A 20449-nucleotide genomic window follows, 5' to 3' on the forward strand; every position below is an offset into this window, starting at 1 on the left:
CCGCCACTGATTATAATCCTAAGAAACGGGATTTGGTAACTTTTAAAATGATTTCTTTCTAAGCCCCAATTTCAGGCTTTGTATTTTTGGTGCTTAAAAGTGTTTTGACTTCAGAGTATAATGTGTAACTCTACTCAAACACATTTCAGTTCAATCTTGTTTTTACAAGCAAAAGCTCAAAAGCAAAAACTTATATCCAAACAGAGTCTAAATTTGGATTTGACTCCGGCTTTCTTGTTGTCCTCCAACTAAGATACCAAAAAAAGATTAAAAAAGACAAAGAGATAAGACATCTTCCAAGAAAACAAAAGAGAGATAAGATTAGGAAGCATTTAATTTTAAAATATAAAATCACATATCGACAAACACCCCTCAATAAATGAATGTATTGTATATAAAAATAATAATAATAGAGAAGGGAACGTATTGAAACTGCAATTCTGAAGCTTGTGCAGTAATGGCTTTGGCCATTACATTCCTTTTGTTTCCTGCCAAATAATGCCTCAGCTGTTTGTGATCAGTGGTGAGGGTGATGAAAGCCAAATTGCATCGCAGGTCTGACAAGCCTTTCCCCATTATAGTGAATATTGTCATTTATCTCAAACTAGAAGTAGAGAGGCATGTGTGTTGCATGTAGTGTTGATGGTGAACAAAGAAGGCTAGGGGATTGGATCTAGTAGGTACAACAAACAACAAAGTAAGCACGTTAAATGAGTACTTGATAAATATTTTGACAACTGTAAAAAATAGGTATTAATCTTTTTCAACGGTAGAATGAAGATATTTTAAGGGATAGGTGTAAAAAAAATTTATATGTAATCATTGGCTATGCTTACAATGTTGTGCCTACCTGTTTCGAACCAAAAAGAAGCTAAGAGGCACCACCATAGCACGGATTGAAGCCTCGTAGAGATCATCAGCTTTACATAGTAACCAACCCAATATTTATCAGTTTATAGTATGGGTGATCCACCATATATGTACTACGAATTTGGGAGAATGGAGATGTTCAAAGCTTAGTATATATTTCTTAGGGTGAATAAAGATTTCAAAGCTTGTTTAAAATGCACTGCCACTTTTAGAGTGTATCAATGTTGAGAATCAAAATATATATAGTTTTCATGCATTGCCCATAATGGTAATTCGAACCTTGCATATAGTGAATCTATTCATGGGTTGGGCTAGGCTTTGTTTCAGAATACGTTCGGGCCTGAGTTGGAGACGATTATTAGACCTAAATCTTGAGTTGGAGCCTGGTTCTCATTAAAGTCCAAGGATTACCCCTAGCTTCCAAAGCACTTGGTCTAACTATCAAAATCAAATAAAGCAAGGGTAACATGGCCTTTTTTCAAGATTCTTGGGTTTTCATCTCATTCTCGAGCAAATCAAGGCAGTGTTTGGCATTAGTGCCATTTTCTGAGAAAACGGTGCTATGTAGGCATCACATTAGAGAAAACAGTGCTGGGAGCAATGCCCTCTTGTTTGGTACTATTTTCTCAAAAAAAAAAATTACTCCAAACCATGCATTAGAAATTGGGAAAAGTGTGATCTGAAGCAATGGCAAATTTGATGTTTTCTAAAAAAATGATGCATTGCTGCCAACGAAGCAATGACATGGCATCAATGTCATATCATCTTAGACGTTGGATAATAAGATCAATATTGAAAACATTATTGCCATCATTAGTACTAAACAAAACCAGTATTATTTTCTTAAAAAAAAATTGCTTGTGTGATGATACGATTTTAAAACAAAAAATAAATACTTACAACTTCACGATACCATTTTTTCAGAAAACGATGTGATATTCCCAAAACCAATGCTAAATACCTATCTAACCAACATTTATTTATGAAAAACCACGTGCATACTGACTCACCAAAAGTTAAAGAACGTCCATTTTGGTCATTTTCAAATGCACGTATTTGGCTTAAATTCTTCTTTTCCCAAAGTGAGGAATCATTGCCCATCCTTAATTAAACAATTCACTAATTAAATTAAAGATTTGCTTTGCCAAGTTGGTGTCAAATGACATAACTGACCTCGAAGCGACAGCGAAGTAAAGGCATGCATTGTGTTGTCGCGGCCTTCGCTTTGAAAACCCCCCAAACCATGTGATCCGAGCAGCTTTTGTCTTTAGCCTCCACCAGAACTTATCCATTTTCGGCTTTCAATTCATAAATCGATAAATTCCACATAATAAAATATAGGGTAAATTCGTTATTATACAAAATTGAAAAATCCCCCACGTGAATTTCCATTTTAAATAAATTAAAAAAAATTATTAGATCTTATTTAACACATATTTTCGATACGTTAGGTGTAGAAAAACAGGGGTATTTACGTGATTTGGAGCAACTCTGAGGGCTGTTTCGGTGGGAACCATGTATAAAAGCAAATGCACACTCCCCTCTCCGCTTCGAATCATCTCAGTCTCTCCACCCTCTCAAGCAACGATGTCTAAGTTCGCACTCTCTGTACTGTCGGTGCTACTTTGCGCCTCCTACTGCCACCTAACCGTAGCCCTCATCGACGGTAAGCTTTTGACACTTCTCCGGCACCCTACGAGTTTTCACTGCATAGGCATTTGTCGTAGTTTTCCGTTCGTTTTTTGGTTTTCTCAATCTTTGCCTGGGAATTTCCTTGTGTAGTAGTCTCCGAAATCCCATCCTCGACCGTTCGGTTTTTGTCCGATTCCCTTGTTTTTCCGACCAGCCGTTTGTCTAGATTGAACTTCCTCTCACAATTCAAGCTTCTTTTCGCGAGTTCTCCGGTCTATTCTCCGGTGACTCTGAAACGACGATTCGAAGCTGTAGCCTGTAGAACCCTCTCGGAATCCACCAGATTGTATTGGACAGGCTGGCTTTACAGTCAGGATTGCAATTTGCTGCACTGTCCGTCAGGAATGTGTACTCCTCAGTCCATGTAAACAGATTCCAATCCAGCGGTTTCGCAGAGAGTCTACTTCTCGTCTAACTGTCGACCTGTCGACCTTGGTTTTCTTCGTTTCCATTTTATTCAAAAGAATTTGAATTCTGTCCGAAAGATTGAGACGGATTGTTGGTCCAACTTAAATGACTGAAATACCCATACATGGTTTCACCAGCTTTTCCAACATTATCACTTTGACGGAGGCTGCTTTGGTCATTTAGGTAGATGTTCTGGATTGGTGGGCGGCAGATCTGTATGACTGATCTAGCCATGTAGTCATATCCATCTACAAGCTAAGATTCGAGCGTAACACGGGTAGATACGTCATTTCATCGTCAAATAATGTTTCTGTCTCTTTTATTCGTCATTCATACATGTGTTCGGTGGCTGGGCAACATTTTACAGCCAAAGTCCTATTCGCTTCCGACTCCCCGGTGTCGGGCGTCCTTGTCAAGAAATTACAACCGTCCAGACTTGTTTAGAAGAAGATTCTGACCCACTAATCACAATCGTTCGAATTGCATCAGACGGTTATGATGACGATATTGAATATCTCCGCGCTACGGTCCATCTGATTGGCAGACTGACACCTTAAGGGAATAATTGTACGTGGTCCTCCCCGTAGAGCAACCATGTGACTACCTAATACTCCGAGCTAGATTTGTCTTCTCACGAACGCTCCCAGATTTTCTCATAAATGAATGCACCACCTGGCCCTGAATTGACGGATTGACAATGATGCCCATGTGGCCGTCTGGTGACACCGCAATATTAGCATTTGGTCTATGATCTGGCCGCTGCCACCATAGTCATATCTGTCATTCCCCTCAGTCCCCAGTCGTGTGACAACTTGTAATTAGAGAGAATAACAAGGGTACTGAATAAACAAATGTTTTGCTGAATGCGTCCTGATGAATGATGATGCAGGTTTGCTGCCCAATGGCGACTTCGAATACGGGCCCAAGCCATCAGATATGAAAGGGACGGTGGTGATCAACCGCCACGCGATACCGGAATGGGAACTTTCCGGCTTCGTCGAGTACATCAAGGCGGGACAGAAGCAGGGTGATATGCTACTAGTGGTACCGGCGGGACAGTTTGCGGTAAGGCTAGGGAATGAAGCTTCAATCAAACAGAAGGTGAAGGTGATAAAGGGAATGTACTACTCCATAACCTTCAGCGCTGCTCGGACCTGTGCGCAAGAGGAGCGGCTGAACGTGTCGGTGGCGCCGGACTCCGGCACCCTCCCCATCCAAACCATGTACAGTAGCAACGGTTGGGACTCCTACGCGTGGGCCTTCCAGGCTGATTACCCAGAAGTGGAGATAGTCATCCACAACCCAGGTGTAGAGGAGGATCCCGCTTGTGGGCCTCTTATTGATTCCGTGGCTCTCAAGGCCCTATATCCTCCTAGGCCCACTAACAGTATGTTCTACCTTTTATCTTCTATGATATATATCTTCTTAGGCCCATGGGCTTATTCTAAATGGGGAATGGGCTTTCTAATGACTAATGAGGGGCTTCTTTTGTTAATTACGCAGAGAACCTTCTGAAGAATGGAGATTTCGAAGAAGGCCCCTACATTTTCCCCAACACATCGTGGGGAGTCCTCGTCCCACCCAACATCGAAGACGACCACTCTCCGTTGCCCGGCTGGATGATCGAATCCCTGAAAGCCGTGAAATACATCGATGCCGAGCATTTCTCGGTGCCGCAGGGAAGACGGGCGGTGGAGCTCGTTGCAGGGAAGGAGAGCGCCATCGCGCAGATAGCTCGGACCATTCCGGGCAAGGTCTACACGCTCACGTTCGCAGTGGGAGATGCCAACAACAAATGCGAAGGCTCCATGGTCGTCGAGGCGTTCGCCGACCGGAACACCGTGAAGGTCCCATATGAGTCGAAGGGAACGGGAGGCTTCAAGCGTGCCGTGCTCCGATTCACGGCCGTTTCCACGCGCACACGGATCATGTTCCTGAGCACATTCTACACCATGAGGAGCGACGACATGGCCTCCCTCTGCGGGCCTGTCATCGATGATGTAAAGTTGCTGAGCATTCGCAACCCGCGGCGAGTTTGAACCCGTAGGTGACGTTCCCGTCACTCGCTTAATGTATTGTTAGCTTCTTCTGGTATACTTGAATGTTTTTTTGCTGTAAGGCCAGCAACAGATCCATGATCTGAGATTATCCAGTTCCAGTAATATATATATAATATGTATACTAGTGCCATAGACAGTTGACATTTAGTGTCTATGTGAAGCTCTGGCAAAATAAAGGAGAAAAAGGAAAACATAAATGTAACCAAGTGTCCCCTTGTATTATTAGCAGCACCCAATTTGATTTCTGATCAAAGTCGTAGAACCATTGTTGCAGTAAAATTACAGGATATGAAATGGGAAACCTCCCAATAATAAATGATGGCATGATCTGTTTGTTTTAATCTTTTAGATTCAAATTCAAAGCACTGAGTCATCTACTTCTTGGGAATACCAACTTCTGTTTGAAAAAATGACTTAATGGAAAAGTAGGTGTTTCAATTCATCTTTCTACAATTTAAACTCACTTTTCCACAAGCAACTGATTAGTGTGGAATGTAATTGCAATTTTCAGGAAAACGAACGTTTTCCTCCATTCTACAAGCAACCAAATGGAGCCCAAACTAAACGATAAAAACTGGATGAAGCTTGGTTGCAGGTAAAACAAATGCAATGAGTAGTGTCGTAGGGAGATGGTTTTCTGTATGAAAATGGTTTATTCTTCAGACATTTTTTTTTCTGATCTATTAACTTGCAATGATAGCTTCCGTTGTATTTGATTTGTCTTCAAAACCGAGAAAAATTACTTGATTAACTGTTTATTAACAGCTAAATGTTAACTCGCATAAGTGGATCAGTGAATAAACGCTTAATCATTGGGATAATTGTTAAATGAAGCTTCTCCCAACCATTGATGCACACATAAATCAAAACCAATTTTTATCAATATTTTGTATACGAATCAACATGATGGGATAAATGTTTATTTGACGATGACATGATAATGTGTCATGTGCAGCAATTTTAATTTATTTTAGTTTATTGAGTCAGCCCAAATAACTAGCTGTAGTGAGTTAGAGTTGCTATTTCTTTTAGTTTCTATTTTCTAGCAGTTGTTATTTTCTAGTAGCTGCTATTTTTTAGAAGCTGCTATTTCTTTTAGTTTCTATTTTCTAAAAGTTGATATTTTTTGTAATTGCTATCTTGTAGTAATTGCTAAGTTTGTTGGGCCTATAAACTATAAATTCCATTATTTTCTAACAATGAAGGGAGGAGATGAAAAAAACTTTCAAAGGGTTGTCCTTGAATTATGTTTCCCAACTTCTTTGATTCTGCTCTTACTTTTCCTTAGCAACATAGCTCGAGGTCAAGATAGGGGGCGAGGAAGGGGTCGGGAGCATGCCATGTGCATGCTCCCGACCGTGACATAATGTTTATCAAACCATACCAAACACCGCTTGTATCTATGCCATGTGCATAAGCTGGATGGTAGAACGACAAAAGCATATAAAGCCTACCTGTAAAAATTTAAAGAATGCATGCAGATAAAATGATGGGCCGACCTGTGAGAAATATCTCAAGTCAATATGATAAAACAAAACGTTGTGCGTCCATATTGGCCAATTTCTACTTGTGTGCGCTGGGCGGTGACCTGGCCTAAGCTTGGCGTCTGTTAAAGGACATGCCAAAATGAAATAATCTTGACTCTAAGACTCTCGGGAGTCGTCGGAATCGGTTGGTGGCCGACATGCTCAAAAGCAAGTTTCCAAATATCTCAACTCAATATATCGTACCCTATCAATTTGAGTCCGTCCTTCCGTATCACCTGCCAATAAAACACATTCCAGCCACCACAACATGATCTGACACCGCAATCATCTTACGGCGCGATGTTGATAGGGAGTTGGAAGGTACATGTTTTGTTAGTAGGTGATCCCAATTTTATCAATTCAGAATTGGATCTATTACCCAAAAATCCTATGGTTGTAATGTCGTGTGGATAATGTGAATAGCAGAACTCCTTGTTAGAATAGGCTGCTAAAAGTGTCAATATTGAGTTTTTGAGTATTGAGCATGTCGATACTTTCAATCTTATTGAAGGAATCCACGTAGAGCATACCTCACAACGCTTTCAGCTGGGCATTGAGAACATCTCCCATACTTGATAAAATGTTCTCAATGCACGCTTGCAATCTGCTGTGAGGTTAATATAAGGCACGCTATCTGTGATGTTAATATAAGGATAATAGGTAACCAGCAGATTCCAATGCATGTACACGACTACAATAGAATTAAAATTAGCTGATAAATTAGCCGGATCCATTGATGGGATCCCAGTAGAAATATACATTCGAGTATGCTTTTCAAAACTGGACTGGACCAGAGAGTCGGACTATAAAAACTGGGAATCGATTCGGTGACTGATTTCATTTTCCCCAAATATTGGATTTTCCTCCAAAACTATTGGTTTTGGTCAGCAAACCGCTGAGTTGGGCAGTTAACCAAATCATAGCTTTCTTTGATAGAAATTCTTTCACTTTAACACATTGTAGATGAAAGTCATGAAACCAAGAAATTAGAGTCTGGCTTTAGTCAGGGCAAAGCCCATTCCAACAGCCTTTACAGCCTTGCAGTAGGAATATCTCCGTAGTTATATGGGAGATATTCCCAATGCAAGGTTGCAAGGGGCTGCTCGAAGGGTGTGAGCACCGACTTGCCCTGATAGAAAGCCAAATTCAAGAAATTAAGGCCATTTAGGCAATGATGGTCTTGACTATGGCTGTAAGGGATGTTGGGACGGATGGACTGTATCAGATGAATCCGGATCTCCTATTCACGTCCACTCACATAATATCACAGCCACACATGGAGAACATCTCATCCTCTTACATAATATTATGCTAGGGGACATGTTCCCAATTCATAGGGATAGTGTGTTGTGGGTAGATATAACACAGTTATCGTGGACAGGAGATCCGGAGTTGTATCAGATGGGTCTCGGTGATTGCCTTGATTGGCACAAATTAAAGATGCTGATTGACATATTTATTAAAATATTCCTAAATTGATTTTCTATTTTCTGTCTCATAGACTTCAACTAGCTTAGATAGTCCGGGTTGATATCCAGTAGTATAGCAGGGTCGGTGATAAGTGATAATAGCCCAGCGGGCATCATATTCCACCCATTATCTATCAAAAATGGATTTGCCAAGGAGCAAATCCATTAGGAATGAGAATGACTTATAGCTTAATTTATTTAATTTTCAGTGGATAAAATAATTAAATAATAAGATGTTTGACATAAACCTGTTGCCTGATTTACATTATATCGGGCTCGGATTTCATTCAAATTTTGGCAAAAGTCAAAACTTAAACCTGGCTCATGAATAGGTCTATTGACAGTGTAATCGTGAGCCCATTCAGGTTTTCAGCTTCAGCGATTTAAGGAGTTTATAACCTCCTCAATAGCTTGTTCAATGTTCACTATATAAGAGAAAGTTCATGAATCATGCTTGGCTTAAAATCATATTAGTTGAATTACTCGTCTAAGTGCCAATACATTATTTATGATGTCCTTTAGCCCAAGATCCAAACTAAGGGCTACTTAGGGGCCTAGACATGTAAACATGAGCCCAGCCCAATAGTTGTTGGGAGCCCAAGGCCTCAGATTGAATTTCCTATTCTTATTCATTTTTGTTAGTTGAAACAAAATTCTTCTTTATCATTGGAACACTGGTAATAACTAAGAATTTGTTTTCATTGCCTATAAAGGAGTTTTTACATGTGCTTGCAACCATCACCCATGGAACTCCCTCGCAAGTGGCAACCCCCCAATGAAACTCAAACACACACCAACAATGAAAATAAATGAAGTGAACGAAACTGCTTTTTATTACCTTTGCTGATGTGTCTATGTTTCATTGGATGGTCGCAAAAAAATGATACAATTCAATGCTTTAAAATTAACCCAGAAAATAGAACCGCTTCGCCCACTGGTTTTCAAGTCAGCGATTCAACATTCCACGTTGAAATGTTAGATGAGATGATTCTATATGTATATTATTAGAGGAGATAAGAGAGTAAGAACGGGGATAAGAATGAAAGAAAGAAGAGGAGGAGGCAACAACGATGCTGATAGTGATGGTTAAGGGTGTCAATGCACTGGTTTTGGATTGGACTCCGTCCAGTCCAAAATTAAATTGGACGGATTGAACGGACCAACAAGACAAATTGGATTGGACCTGGGCTGTCCGTAACAAATTTATATCGGACTGGATTGGGTTAAGCCAATATCTGATCCATTGATAGACGATAAGAATATGTGTCAATGGACCGGGTTTGGGTAATCTAAATCAAAATGAATTTGAAACGGTCCATACATTAAATTGGACTGATCTAAATTGATCCAAAATATTGATTGGATTGGATTGGACCTGGTCCATTATAATGGAGTCACATTGGACTGGATTGGATTGGACCAAATCTAGTCCAATTAACACCCCTAGTGATGGTGATGGGCAGTGCGGCGGTAGTTGCCTCCTCCTTCCCTCTCACCAATTGATGTAGTCCAATCCGAGGTGTTCCAAATTGAGGACACAATTCGATAGTCCTGCCAATTAAACGAGATTGAGGTGGAAGGATGAAACTGCACACCGAAATCTGCAACTAGGATAAATGTTAGAGGCTTGTAAAGTTGTTCCCCAGGTAGGTACTACGATGCTCAAGTTAATAAGATTGAGAAGGATGTGCCCAGGGCGAGCAAGTTGAAATTGTGTTGGTTCAAGTCGAAGATATAGTGCAAAGATGTAATGAAAAACTGCAGTTCCAGAAAAGGTCCCTTACCTTGAGTGGGGAGTAACTATTTATAGTTGGGTGTCCGTGTCCCATATGGATAAGGCTGCTAGGGTTGTTGAGATGAGGGCATCCATCAAAGTCTTCAAGAGGTTTCCTCTTTCCCGGCATAGTTCACTTCCTTATTCGTGCAAGATACTCCTTCTTAGTCGTACTCTTCCGTTACACATGGTGCTAACATGGCCTGAGGAGAGGCAAATGAGGAGCAAATATAGCCATATGGCATCCTTGACTAACTCAACCATCACCCGAACACCAACCAATCAATTCCTTTTTCTTTCCCCATTAACCAGCCAATCCTCCAATTTTTGGCTATTTTAATTCTTAAAACAATTTTCTCTTTTTTTATTATAGAACCATGAACCGCTGCCTATATCGTAAATTTAGAGGTTCAACCATTTGACTCGGCGGTTCATTCAATGTTTCAGCGTTTTTTTGGAAAAAGACTGAACCAAGTATAAAACAAAACTAACCAATTCCCAAGTCAAAAGGTTTGACCACCCGGATCAATAAGTTTTAAAACCATGATACCATGGCCGCGAGGGCAGCAGATATGCATGCACTAACTTTACCCTTAAAGGTGGGATCTGATCACACTTTGAAAAATATTTCTATCAAAGCCGCTACTTTATTAATTTGTTTAATTTCGAATCACATGGTTCTGTTTCATTATTATAAATTACAGAGTTTAATTAAAAATGTTTATGAAAAATGCAATTATGTTGATGAGATTACATTGGCTAAGTTGTTAGTTATAAAAGAAGAGAGTATAATTCAACGTATGTCTTGCTTGATTCAGCCTGCACATTTGCAATGAATCAAGCACCGTTGTAGATGAAAGAATTGACGGTTGGAGAATCTAGTAATTTATCAGAATTATTATCTGATAAATTTTTATATCAAATAGTGTAAGAGCACGTGTGCAATGAAGTATTAATCATATATAATATATGGTATTTGGATTTTACTTTTATAATAATAATAATTGTAGATAAATAAATAAATAATTAGAGTTAAAACCGTTTTTTAATTACCTTATCATTAATAAAATTTTAACTTGGATCAAATCTATCCAAAATACATGTGTTTTTTGGCTCAGTTTGAAAGTAGTATAAACACAAATATGTAGAGTGCAAAACCTTCTATTTTGTATTTTTCCATTTGTACATATTTAATTGTAGAATGCAAAACCAGTGTGATGTGGGGAAAAATCTGTATTGTAAAGTGGGAATCTCTCTCTCTCTCTCTCTCATCTCCATGGGAAATCCCCCAATCTTTCTCATAATCAGTAACAAATCCCCAAATTATCGTATGAATATATTCAGATGTTCAGATTTTGCCACTATTGAGAGAGAGAGGAAGATTAGCATAACAAAATAACCAAAATTGATTAACCAAGTAAAAACAATTAAATAAAATTTATTAATAAAATAATGACATTATCAAATATTTAGTAAATGGATTAAAATGGAATAACTAGATAAAAGGACTAGAAAAAAATGTAAAAAGTGGATTAAGTTGAATATGGGTATTTAAATTATAAGAAAATGATTGAATAATTAATGAAATGGTAAAATAATAAAACATGAATAAACATTATATAAATTTATTAAAATATAATAAATAAAAAAATGATTAAAAAATTAGAAAATAATTAATTAATGAAAAATATTAAATAATTAATAAAATAGATAAAAACAAATAGATATGAGCCTAACTTAAGAAAGAAAAGTCATTATAAAAACTTTATATGGAGTGGACCCCATTTTTAGATGAAATATGTTGTTGATTACAAATTAAACCTTATTTAATTTTTTTAAATGAAATAAGAAACGTAAATCCGATTTAATATATAAGCATAAGTTGTGAATTATAAAATATGGTAAGTCTCAAATAAAATAAACAAATAAAAAACCTATCCCAAATTAAATTTATAATATCGCGATGATATTTCTACTTTTCTAGTTATTAATAAAGCATAAAGAAGAAATTTGTCGTATCTTACCAAATCCATTTACGTATAGGGAGGGGGAGCCAGTGATGGGTTTGAATGCGGGTTTATATACAAGAGAAAGGGCCTTACAAAATGGAATCATATCCGGTCCATTAACGTACATGGGCTGGATTATGGGTCAATCATGTAATATCAAATTTTGATATTTGCCAAATGGCAGGATTCTATTGGCTTCTTCTCAGAGGATGATGTGACAAACACGTGGAGCCCTGGTTGCCATTAAAGTGCGACGTGTAGGACTAGGACGCCTTTGCTACATGAGACGAGACCCTTCTAGCAAACCAAACACCAACGCAGAGGCGAGAGGCGAGAGGCGAAGGAGGGCATCGTTTACGAGAAGAAAAACCCTGACCTCTTCTCAACTCACCCGCCCCCCGGTCGACTGTTTTCACCCAACTTCTGAACTCCTCCTTCCTTCCCACCTTCTGCTCTAACGCCGCGATCCATGGTAAGTCTTTGCATCTCCCAACGATCTTTCAAGCGCAGATCCTTGAATGCGTCTTTTCTTCTTGTTGGGTTACTGGGTTTGTTTCTGAACTCACCTTTGAATGGTTTCTGAGGGTTTTGTTCTTGCACTCCACTCTGCCCGACTTGGGTTATCCATCGTGGTGGAAGTTGGGATTCTCTAGTCTTTCCTTCCGTTCTCTGGGGTTTCCTTTTAGTCCTTTTATCTATCAAAAGCATTGATTTATATTCTGTATTGTTTTGCAGGCTTTGCCGAACCAGCAGACGGTTGACTATCCCAGCTTCAAGCTCGTCATCGTCGGTGACGGAGGAACGGGTATTTTGTTTTCTCACTTTGATATTTTAATATGATTTTTTCTAATTTGTCTCTTCTATTATTTCTTTGTCTCTACTGGTTTTGTGCCTTTTTGAGTTGTTCTTGGGTTCTGATCGTCCTGTTTGTTAGTTGTGATGGTTGCATGACCTGCCTACCGTTTTTCAAATCCCGGTTATATTTGATTTTCTTCTTACTGCAATCGGTTTTGGTTCTGGTGTTATTAGCTTCCCTGATACTGTTTTCGACTGATCTGGAAGTGTTTGCATGATGCAGGAAAGACCACATTTGTGAAGAGGCATCTTACTGGCGAGTTTGAGAAGAAGTACGAACGTAAGTGGATCGTCAAGTTCTCATCTGTTATTTTTCGATTTAGTATTGTTGATACGCTTACTTTATTTATCTGTTCCTGATTCCTGACTCTCTCTCTCTCTCTCATTCTTGTTTTTTTTTTGGGTAACATAGCGACTATTGGTGTGGAAGTTCATCCCTTGGACTTCTTTACAAACTGCGGAAAGATTAGGTTCTATTGCTGGGATACTGCTGGTCAGGAGAAATTCGGTGGGCTTAGAGATGGATACTAGTAAGCATTTGGTTCATTCGTTTTCTTTTATTAGAGCATATTATATGTTGGGTGTTCTATATTTTTCATCTCCAATTTTACTGGTGTTGCTGCTTTTATTTTTTTAATATATCATTAGATTCGAGTGAAACGCTTTGTTTGGGTTTGTCTTGGCATTGAGTTCTTAATTTTTTTAATATTAGGCGGAAACTAGTTGTCTACATGTGATGACTGCAGCTTAACCATGTCGGCAGTTTATGATCCTAGGTTCTCATGTTTGTTGTTATTCTCTGACTAGTATTTGGATCAACATGGAAGCCTCTGTCAGTTCAGACCTCTTTGAGCCAGATTTCCTTTCTCCACACGCTAGCAAGGGGAACGCCCTCTGGAGGTGTATTACACAGCAATCTTTTGGGGTGTATGATAGGGAAGTAATTCTAGCATTTTTCCTGACAAAATCCAAACCAGGTATCATCATTGACATAATTACAAAGAGAATGCCAATGTTGGTTGTTGACAACTGAAGCACTCAAATATCTATCATTTGAATCTATAATTGAGGTAGCTTTGCCACCCCTAGATACCCAGTGCTGCGAGAATGAGAGTCCCCTTCCCTAGGGATGACCAAGCTGAACGTCAATTGCTACTCTTTGGGTAATCCTGGGCTATCATGTATTGGAGGTGCATATAGAAATGGGCCTGATGAAGTTATCCTCATATTTTCAAGTGCAATTTACCACGGAAATTCCATTATAACTGAATTATCAGCTCTGATACAAGGCTGAAGCTGGGCTAGTTGAGGGCGTTTGTCAAGTGGTAATATGTTATAACATATAAATTAGGTACTATCTAAAATAGGAGTACAGAAAAGAAGACATCTTTTATGGAATCAAAATCTTCAGCATGTTGTAAGCTAAAAGAAGAAAAAAGAAAACCTTCAGCATGCAGGTTGAACTTGTTGATCAAAACACCAAGATAGCCAATATCTTAGTGTATAGCGTAGCAACAGGACTTAACAGCAAGCTCCATATTTGGACCTTCCACCTTGTAATAACCTTGTACTATACTTTAGATTGTAATGTTGTATGAGTCTCAACCTATGGACTGTGGTTCCCACCCTTTCATTCTTTATGGATAACGGTACAGATTGTACTTGTCTTAACTTTTTTTTTTCCCTTTCCCTCACTTGGATATCAATAAATTCACTGACGTCATTATCTCTAGTTTCAATTTTCTTTTCATAATACTCAGATGTTTAAATTTTTTGGTTGTTATATAAAGCTGCAGTTACATAACTATCCTGATAACTCATTTCTTTTGATATTGATATGAAATTATCCTTTTGATAATTATGCCATTTTTTTTTTATAAATTGTGTGATTATATATTATATCATGTATAACAGGGGAAAAGCTCCCCCTTTTGATGATTATATTTTGTTGAAGTTGGGACGCCGTTTGACCTCCCAACCCCATCTCCGAACTGATGATTCCGCAGGTCAATTTACAAGTTATGCTGAGCCAGGGACATGTACCATATATATGTATCATGTAACGTTTTTTATATTAAAATTTGACAATTGAGAGGGTACCTTTCTCCAACTATCCCCTTTTCTGTTTTGTTCTTTATCAAACATGATTGAAATCTTTCTTGGATCTTATCTGACAAAAAATAGAAGCCCCCTTTACTTAGAAGTTTAGTTGGTTATGGTGTAGAAAAACCTACTTTCCCTTTTAAATTCAACAGGGATGAAAATTCAACAGAAATAGAAGGAGGTGTAAGCAGATGTATTTTGACTTTAAGATCATCTTTGTCTCTCGTGGAAATGTTGAGATGATAAGATCAGATAACTAACATATTCTAGAAGAACAGCAGTTGTGAGATCTTACAGCATCTTTAATATCGGATGAGATTTGTGCTGAGATCTTACAATATCATTTGTGAGAGATCTTCTCAAGCTACTAATGAGATCTTACAATATCATCAGTGAGAGATCTTCTCAAACTACTACTGTTTTGTGTTTAACTCTGTAGGACTGTGAGAATTTTAAGCTGACTGGCTCCTCTCATGTTTCTTGACATTATAAGGGGTGGCATCTCTTGTGCTTGTGAAGTTTCTAGTGTAGGGGGATGGCCAGATTTCTGAAATTTGAACTCAAACAGATGAGAGCTTTGTAGGCATTTGGCAATCAAATAAGCAATCCCAGTATTCCAGGACTCGCATTGTAAATCCATAGCAGAAAACTGATGGACCCTCTAGATTGTCTATATGGTCAGTTGTCTACACCATGTAAGCTCCATACTGTACCATGCAATGCAATTGGCTTGTCTGACAATGGTGGTATTTTTTGTTTGTTCAAACTCAAAAGTTGTTTAATAAGTATTTGTCAATTATGTGATAGAAGATTTGTTTTCATGGTAGCAATAGGTATTCTGCACTCAGATCTACATTGGACCTTTTTGGTCAATCTGAAATTGTTGTTCCAACAAGTCACTGGAATGCTGAATTAGGGCTGCAAATAAGTTGGATCAGGTCCAATCCGAATCCGATACTGATCCGTTGAGAGGCGGATTTGGATATCCCTCCTGATCCTAGCAAATCAGATTGGATCAGAAAAGCCGATCCATTAACTCAATGGATCAAATTCGGATATTGGCCTATCTGACCTGCTATGACCCGATTCGATCTGTTAATTATGATATATTATATATTTTAAATTATTTACATATTATATATGTATATTCTATATATTATTTATATTATTATATTTTATAAATATAATTCTAATCGAATCGGATATCCGATAATATATTCAAATTCGAATCATACCTTTGAAAATCCAACGGATCCTTATTGGATTCGGATCAGTCAAAATTCTTAGCAGGTTGGGTTGGATATGCCCTTACCGAATCCGATCCGATCCGTTTGCAGCCCTATGCTGAATAATGTTTTCAAGAGTATTACTGACAAAAGCATTCCAACGAGGAAGCTTTTCTAAACTGAAATCTTGGTCTGAGTATCATGTTCCTTTCTGATTCACATAAATGCATTGATCTATCTCACTGGTGATGGCTCTGTGCTTTCTCTTTTTAAGTATGTTAAATATTTCTACTAAATTTAGTATTTGCTTTGTGCAGCATCCATGGGCAATGTGCGATTATTATGTTTGATGTTACCGCTCGGTTGACATACAAGAATGTTCCTACATGGCACCGTGATCTCTGCCGGTATGCCTGAGAACTTATGGAGACATGTTTCCTATTCTTTTAGATGTTTATCGGTGATGTTATGGTTTGACCATTTTGTCTGAACCACAGTGTGTGTGAAAATATCCCCATTGTTCTGTGCGGAAACAAGGTCGATGTCAAGAACAGGCAAGTAAAGGCAAAACAAGTTACGTTCCACAGGAAGAAGAATCTCCAATATTATGAGATCTCAGCAAAGAGCAACTACAACTTTGAGAAGCCCTTCCTATATCTTGCCAGAAAGCTTGCGGGGTACTGGAATTATATATTTAGTTTGTATTAATCTTTTTCTTAAAGGATATGAGGAGATTGGATGTTAAATATTGGTTTTTGTGGCACAGGGATCCTAATCTCCACTTTGTTGAGTCTCCAGCTCTTGCCCCTCCTGAAGTGCATATTGATCTGGCTGCACAGCAACAGTAAGATTTTTGGTCCTTTAGTTGCCTACTTTTTCATGTTCATGTCTTTCAACTTTTGGTGAAAAATATCCAATGAATCGAAGATAATCTGGGGGTTTTTTCAACTATGAATTTGGGGCAAATTGTTCATTACCCAAGAAGCATGTTTTTGGTGCCTGTGCATCCAATGTTAGAACATCTATACTTTAAAATGGGAGCTTGTAAGACTTTAGACTTTATCATGTATTCATCCATTATGATTTAGTTGGACTTTCTATGTTTTTTTTGGGTGGGGGGTGGGGGGTGGGGGGGAGGGTGGATTATACCTGAAGCGTGAAATGTTTAGTTTAGTATTTAAGGTTGCAATTCCCAAATACATTTTTTTCCCTACATACTCTCGCATAGACATATTGCTCAAAGAACATTGTTGCTCTTGTCTGACTGAAATCATCTTGAACTTGTATTGTGTGTGTGTTTTTGGTTTTACAGGCATGAAGCTGAGCTCGCTGCTGCTGCTAGTCAGCCTCTCCCTGATGACGATGATGATGCATTCGAGTGAAAGGAGGATAGGATGACGGCGATGATGCATTCGATGAAAGGAGGATAGAGAGGCATCAAAGCTTTTGTTCTTCTCATTCTCTTTACCTTTGTTAAGCATTATTCATGCCTAGGTTTCACAAGTTTTCTAGAATACATGAATGGGTTTGCTTAGGTGGTTTATATTCAAATGTCGAGGGTTATGGGATGAAATTATTTAGTTTTTAGAACTGCTATATGATCAACGGTTGTAGGTGATCGTAGAAGTTATTTTCTTATTAGACGACCGGCTGCGTGAATGATTAAGAAGTGTTACCGTCATTTTTATTATTTTGATTGTGATCCACGAATAGAGAGGCTGTTGCCCCCATTCTGTGGAATTGACAGACTGGTTGTTATACCCCGTTGATTCAAATGATTTGCATGGTTTTGGACTTTTGGATGGATGGGTCATCAAAATATTCGTCTGATGACTAATCTCTTGTTCGGGTAAAAGTACTAAATGCTGGTCGTGGCTGTGTTTCCATTATCTGGGATGGCAGTTTGGCTTCTGGATCCCGTTGAGTTAAATGTTACACATCTGGGTCACAACTCAACAACATTTAGGGGAATATTGCCAGGAAAGAAGATGGATTAGAATGTTACATTGAAGGAATGGGGTAGCTTTTAGCTTGTTCAGGGAAAAAAGCCATGACTGAACTGACTGATCAAAGAGTTGTATAAATTGTAAAGCATTGCAACCCGAAAATGAGAAACTTCGAGGCGTCTTACCCTCCGACTCTAAGATATTGAATTATTATTCTTTACAAGTCTGAAAATGTCGGGCACTGGCAAACGTTTAATTCAACGGGATATGTCGTACAGATTCGATCCCAAGCCAACAGAGGACAGAGGTCAACTGTAAATCTGTAATATTAATTTAACGGAGTTTTAAAGGTAAAATCTTCAATCTTAATTTAACGGAAATTGGCAAAGTAAATTTTCATAAACATAATAGTATTTATAGGTTTGGTGGTGCTTGAGCTGCAGCCTGCTTTGGCCCGTGAGACAGATCTGGGCCTTATAATAACTGGTACTCTGGTAGGAACTGAGGACCACCTTAGTTCATATCAGGGGCATACACAGTCAAATGCTGCCTTTGTCAAAAAGATTCCCCCTTTATGTTCAAGTGCCCTTATACAATATGCCTTGGTTCTCACTTCTCAGCACAAATAGGCCTGAACACAGCCCAAGCCCATTCATACGGTCATGTCCAAATGGCTAACTCGATTACGGGTCAATGAGAGCAAGCAAGTGATGATGCAGGACAACTTTAGTAAATTTTGTATAATAATCACACAGGATCCAACACCAGTTACAATCACACAGGCAATGCAGGACGAGGGTGGGTTCATCCTCCAATCATCCAAAGAGAAATCATCAAAGCTGAAGGCAAACCATGCTGTGCCCATCAACAGTTATGATGCCCGAAATCAGAGCACTTCTAGCAGGCCTCAACAATGTAGCTGCATATAATATACATAATGATATTTTCCGATAGTACTAAGATAGTAAATTTTGTTAATGCTACATGCAGGCCAACAGAATGGATTGAGCGACATATATTGCTTGTAAGGGTCAGTTAGCTCCATGTTCTAACAATGCTTCATCAAGCCATGTAACTTTCTTCCCGCCATGAATGAAGCATTTTTTTTTTTTTTAACTTTATTATAACCCAAATCCCAAATTGCTCACCCTTATCTCTCATCTCACTTCAGCGGTTAAATCTATTATGATGTTATCCTTTATTTTCTTTACTCATATTCAGGCGTATGCATAGCTCTCCTACTAGTATTCATTTGTAATATTTACACTTCGATTCATTTTTCATATTCTTGGTTTGAGTTTCCAAACTTTTTTCTTCTTATATTTAACTTTGCCATGATTGAAGCATACTTGTTTCTAAATAAAATAGATTAGATTCTCAGTAATATGCTATTACTGGCTTTACTGCTTTCTAACCAAATAAGAAGGAACAAAAAAACAAGGATATCTGAGTATTTATGGGCACAAATTAATTTTTTAACAGGCTAGACTTGGCTTCGCAAAAAGTTAGTGGATCAGGTTTAGCTGCATTTTTTGAGCTTGTGGTTTGAGTCCAGGCCTAATTAAAGGCCCATTTAATAAATGGGTCAATTTGTACTTAGTTGCAACTTGCAAGGTGCAGTGCAACAGCAACATCCGTCTCACTGTGTTTGTGTGCACCATTTGACCTTTGAATATCTCAAAGATCCCCCCCTGTACTATGGGGTCTGTGACAAAGATCCCCCTGTACTTTGTTTTGTGTCAAAACCCCCCAGTACTATGACCATGAGACAAAGATCGCCCTTCACTGTTAAGTCAATGATGGAATGTGTTAAATTATCAAAATATCCTACTAATTTTTTTTTCTTTTTTTTGTCCTTTTTTTCTTAAAACCTATTTAACCTATTGTTTTCATTTCTTTTCTTCTTTTCCCCTTCCTCACCGTCCTCTCATTCTTTCTCTCTCTCTCTCCCAAAATGGAGCCAGAGGCTCTCCTGTAGCACTTGCAGAGATGGGGCCGGAGCCAGAGCCGCCTCCCCTGCAACACTTGCGGAGCCAGAGCCGGCATCACGTCCCGACCTAAACGTGTTCGTCATGGTTGGACTCGTGGACTACTTACTAACTACCAAAACCATTTGCAGAAGATACACGGTCTTGGCATCATCACGCCCATCGACTACTTACTAACTACCAAATATGTAGATTATGCAGATTTTCTTTCCAAGCTTTTGATTCTCCAATTTGATAAATCTACACGGAACAAACCTATTTCCTCCCTCCCCTGAAATTTTTCTCCAATTTTTCTCCCCTTCCCATCTCAATCCTCTGATCCTTCCCTATATATCCTCATTTCTTCCAACATTCATTGGATTATCGACCTCATTTACTTGGTTCTTGTTTTCTTCTTTTTTCTATTTATTTCCATCTCATGACTCTCTCTCCTTCTTTGCTCAAATATCTTTGAATCATCAAAGGAGAAAAATGGAGAACAATGAATAGTCATTCTGGCAATTCAGCGATCAGTTGAGGCTAC

General features: G+C 38.6%; 2 protein-coding genes across 2 annotated transcripts; both read left to right on the top strand.

Annotated features, from left to right (window-relative positions):
* The first annotated feature begins 2386 nt into the window (after window positions 1–2386).
* On the top strand, window positions 2387–5371 carry LOC148869324 (BIIDXI-like protein At5g11420). Its single transcript, XM_088969514.1, has 3 exons — window positions 2387–2536; window positions 3860–4357; window positions 4474–5371. The coding sequence occupies exons 1-3, from the start codon at window positions 2458–2460 to the stop codon at window positions 5007–5009; spliced, it is 1113 nt and encodes a 370-aa protein (XP_088825640.1). The 5' UTR covers window positions 2387–2457; the 3' UTR covers window positions 5010–5371.
* Window positions 5372–11906: 6535 nt separating this feature from the next.
* Window positions 11907–17794, top strand: LOC148869325 (GTP-binding nuclear protein Ran-3). The gene is made up of 8 exons (XM_088969515.1): window positions 11907–12280; window positions 12544–12613; window positions 12887–12943; window positions 13076–13193; window positions 16310–16399; window positions 16490–16669; window positions 16759–16836; window positions 17305–17794. The coding sequence occupies exons 1-8, from the start codon at window positions 12278–12280 to the stop codon at window positions 17372–17374; spliced, it is 666 nt and encodes a 221-aa protein (XP_088825641.1). The 5' UTR covers window positions 11907–12277; the 3' UTR covers window positions 17375–17794.
* The last annotated feature ends 2655 nt before the right edge of the window (window positions 17795–20449 follow it).

The sequence above is a fragment of the Nelumbo lutea genome, chromosome 2 (genome assembly GCF_056320005.1).
Source record: "Nelumbo lutea isolate HS-2025 chromosome 2, American lotus-T2T, whole genome shotgun sequence".
Lineage (NCBI taxonomy): Eukaryota > Viridiplantae > Streptophyta > Magnoliopsida > Proteales > Nelumbonaceae > Nelumbo > Nelumbo lutea.

Excerpts from the sequence above, each read along its gene's own strand:
- LOC148869324 (XM_088969514.1), top strand. The coding sequence starts at position 2,458 with ATGTCTAAGTTCGCACTCTCTGTACTGTCGGTGCTACTTTGCGCCTCC. Across the intron at positions 2,537-3,859 it reads AACCGTAGCCCTCATCGACG|GTTTGCTGCCCAATGGCGAC; the intron begins GTAAGCTTTTGA and ends ATGATGATGCAG. Across the intron at positions 4,358-4,473 it reads TCCTCCTAGGCCCACTAACA|AGAACCTTCTGAAGAATGGA; the intron begins GTATGTTCTACC and ends TTAATTACGCAG.
- LOC148869325 (XM_088969515.1), top strand. Across the intron at positions 13,194-16,309 it reads GGGCTTAGAGATGGATACTA|CATCCATGGGCAATGTGCGA; the intron begins GTAAGCATTTGG and ends TGCTTTGTGCAG. Across the intron at positions 16,400-16,489 it reads TGGCACCGTGATCTCTGCCG|TGTGTGTGAAAATATCCCCA; the intron begins GTATGCCTGAGA and ends TCTGAACCACAG.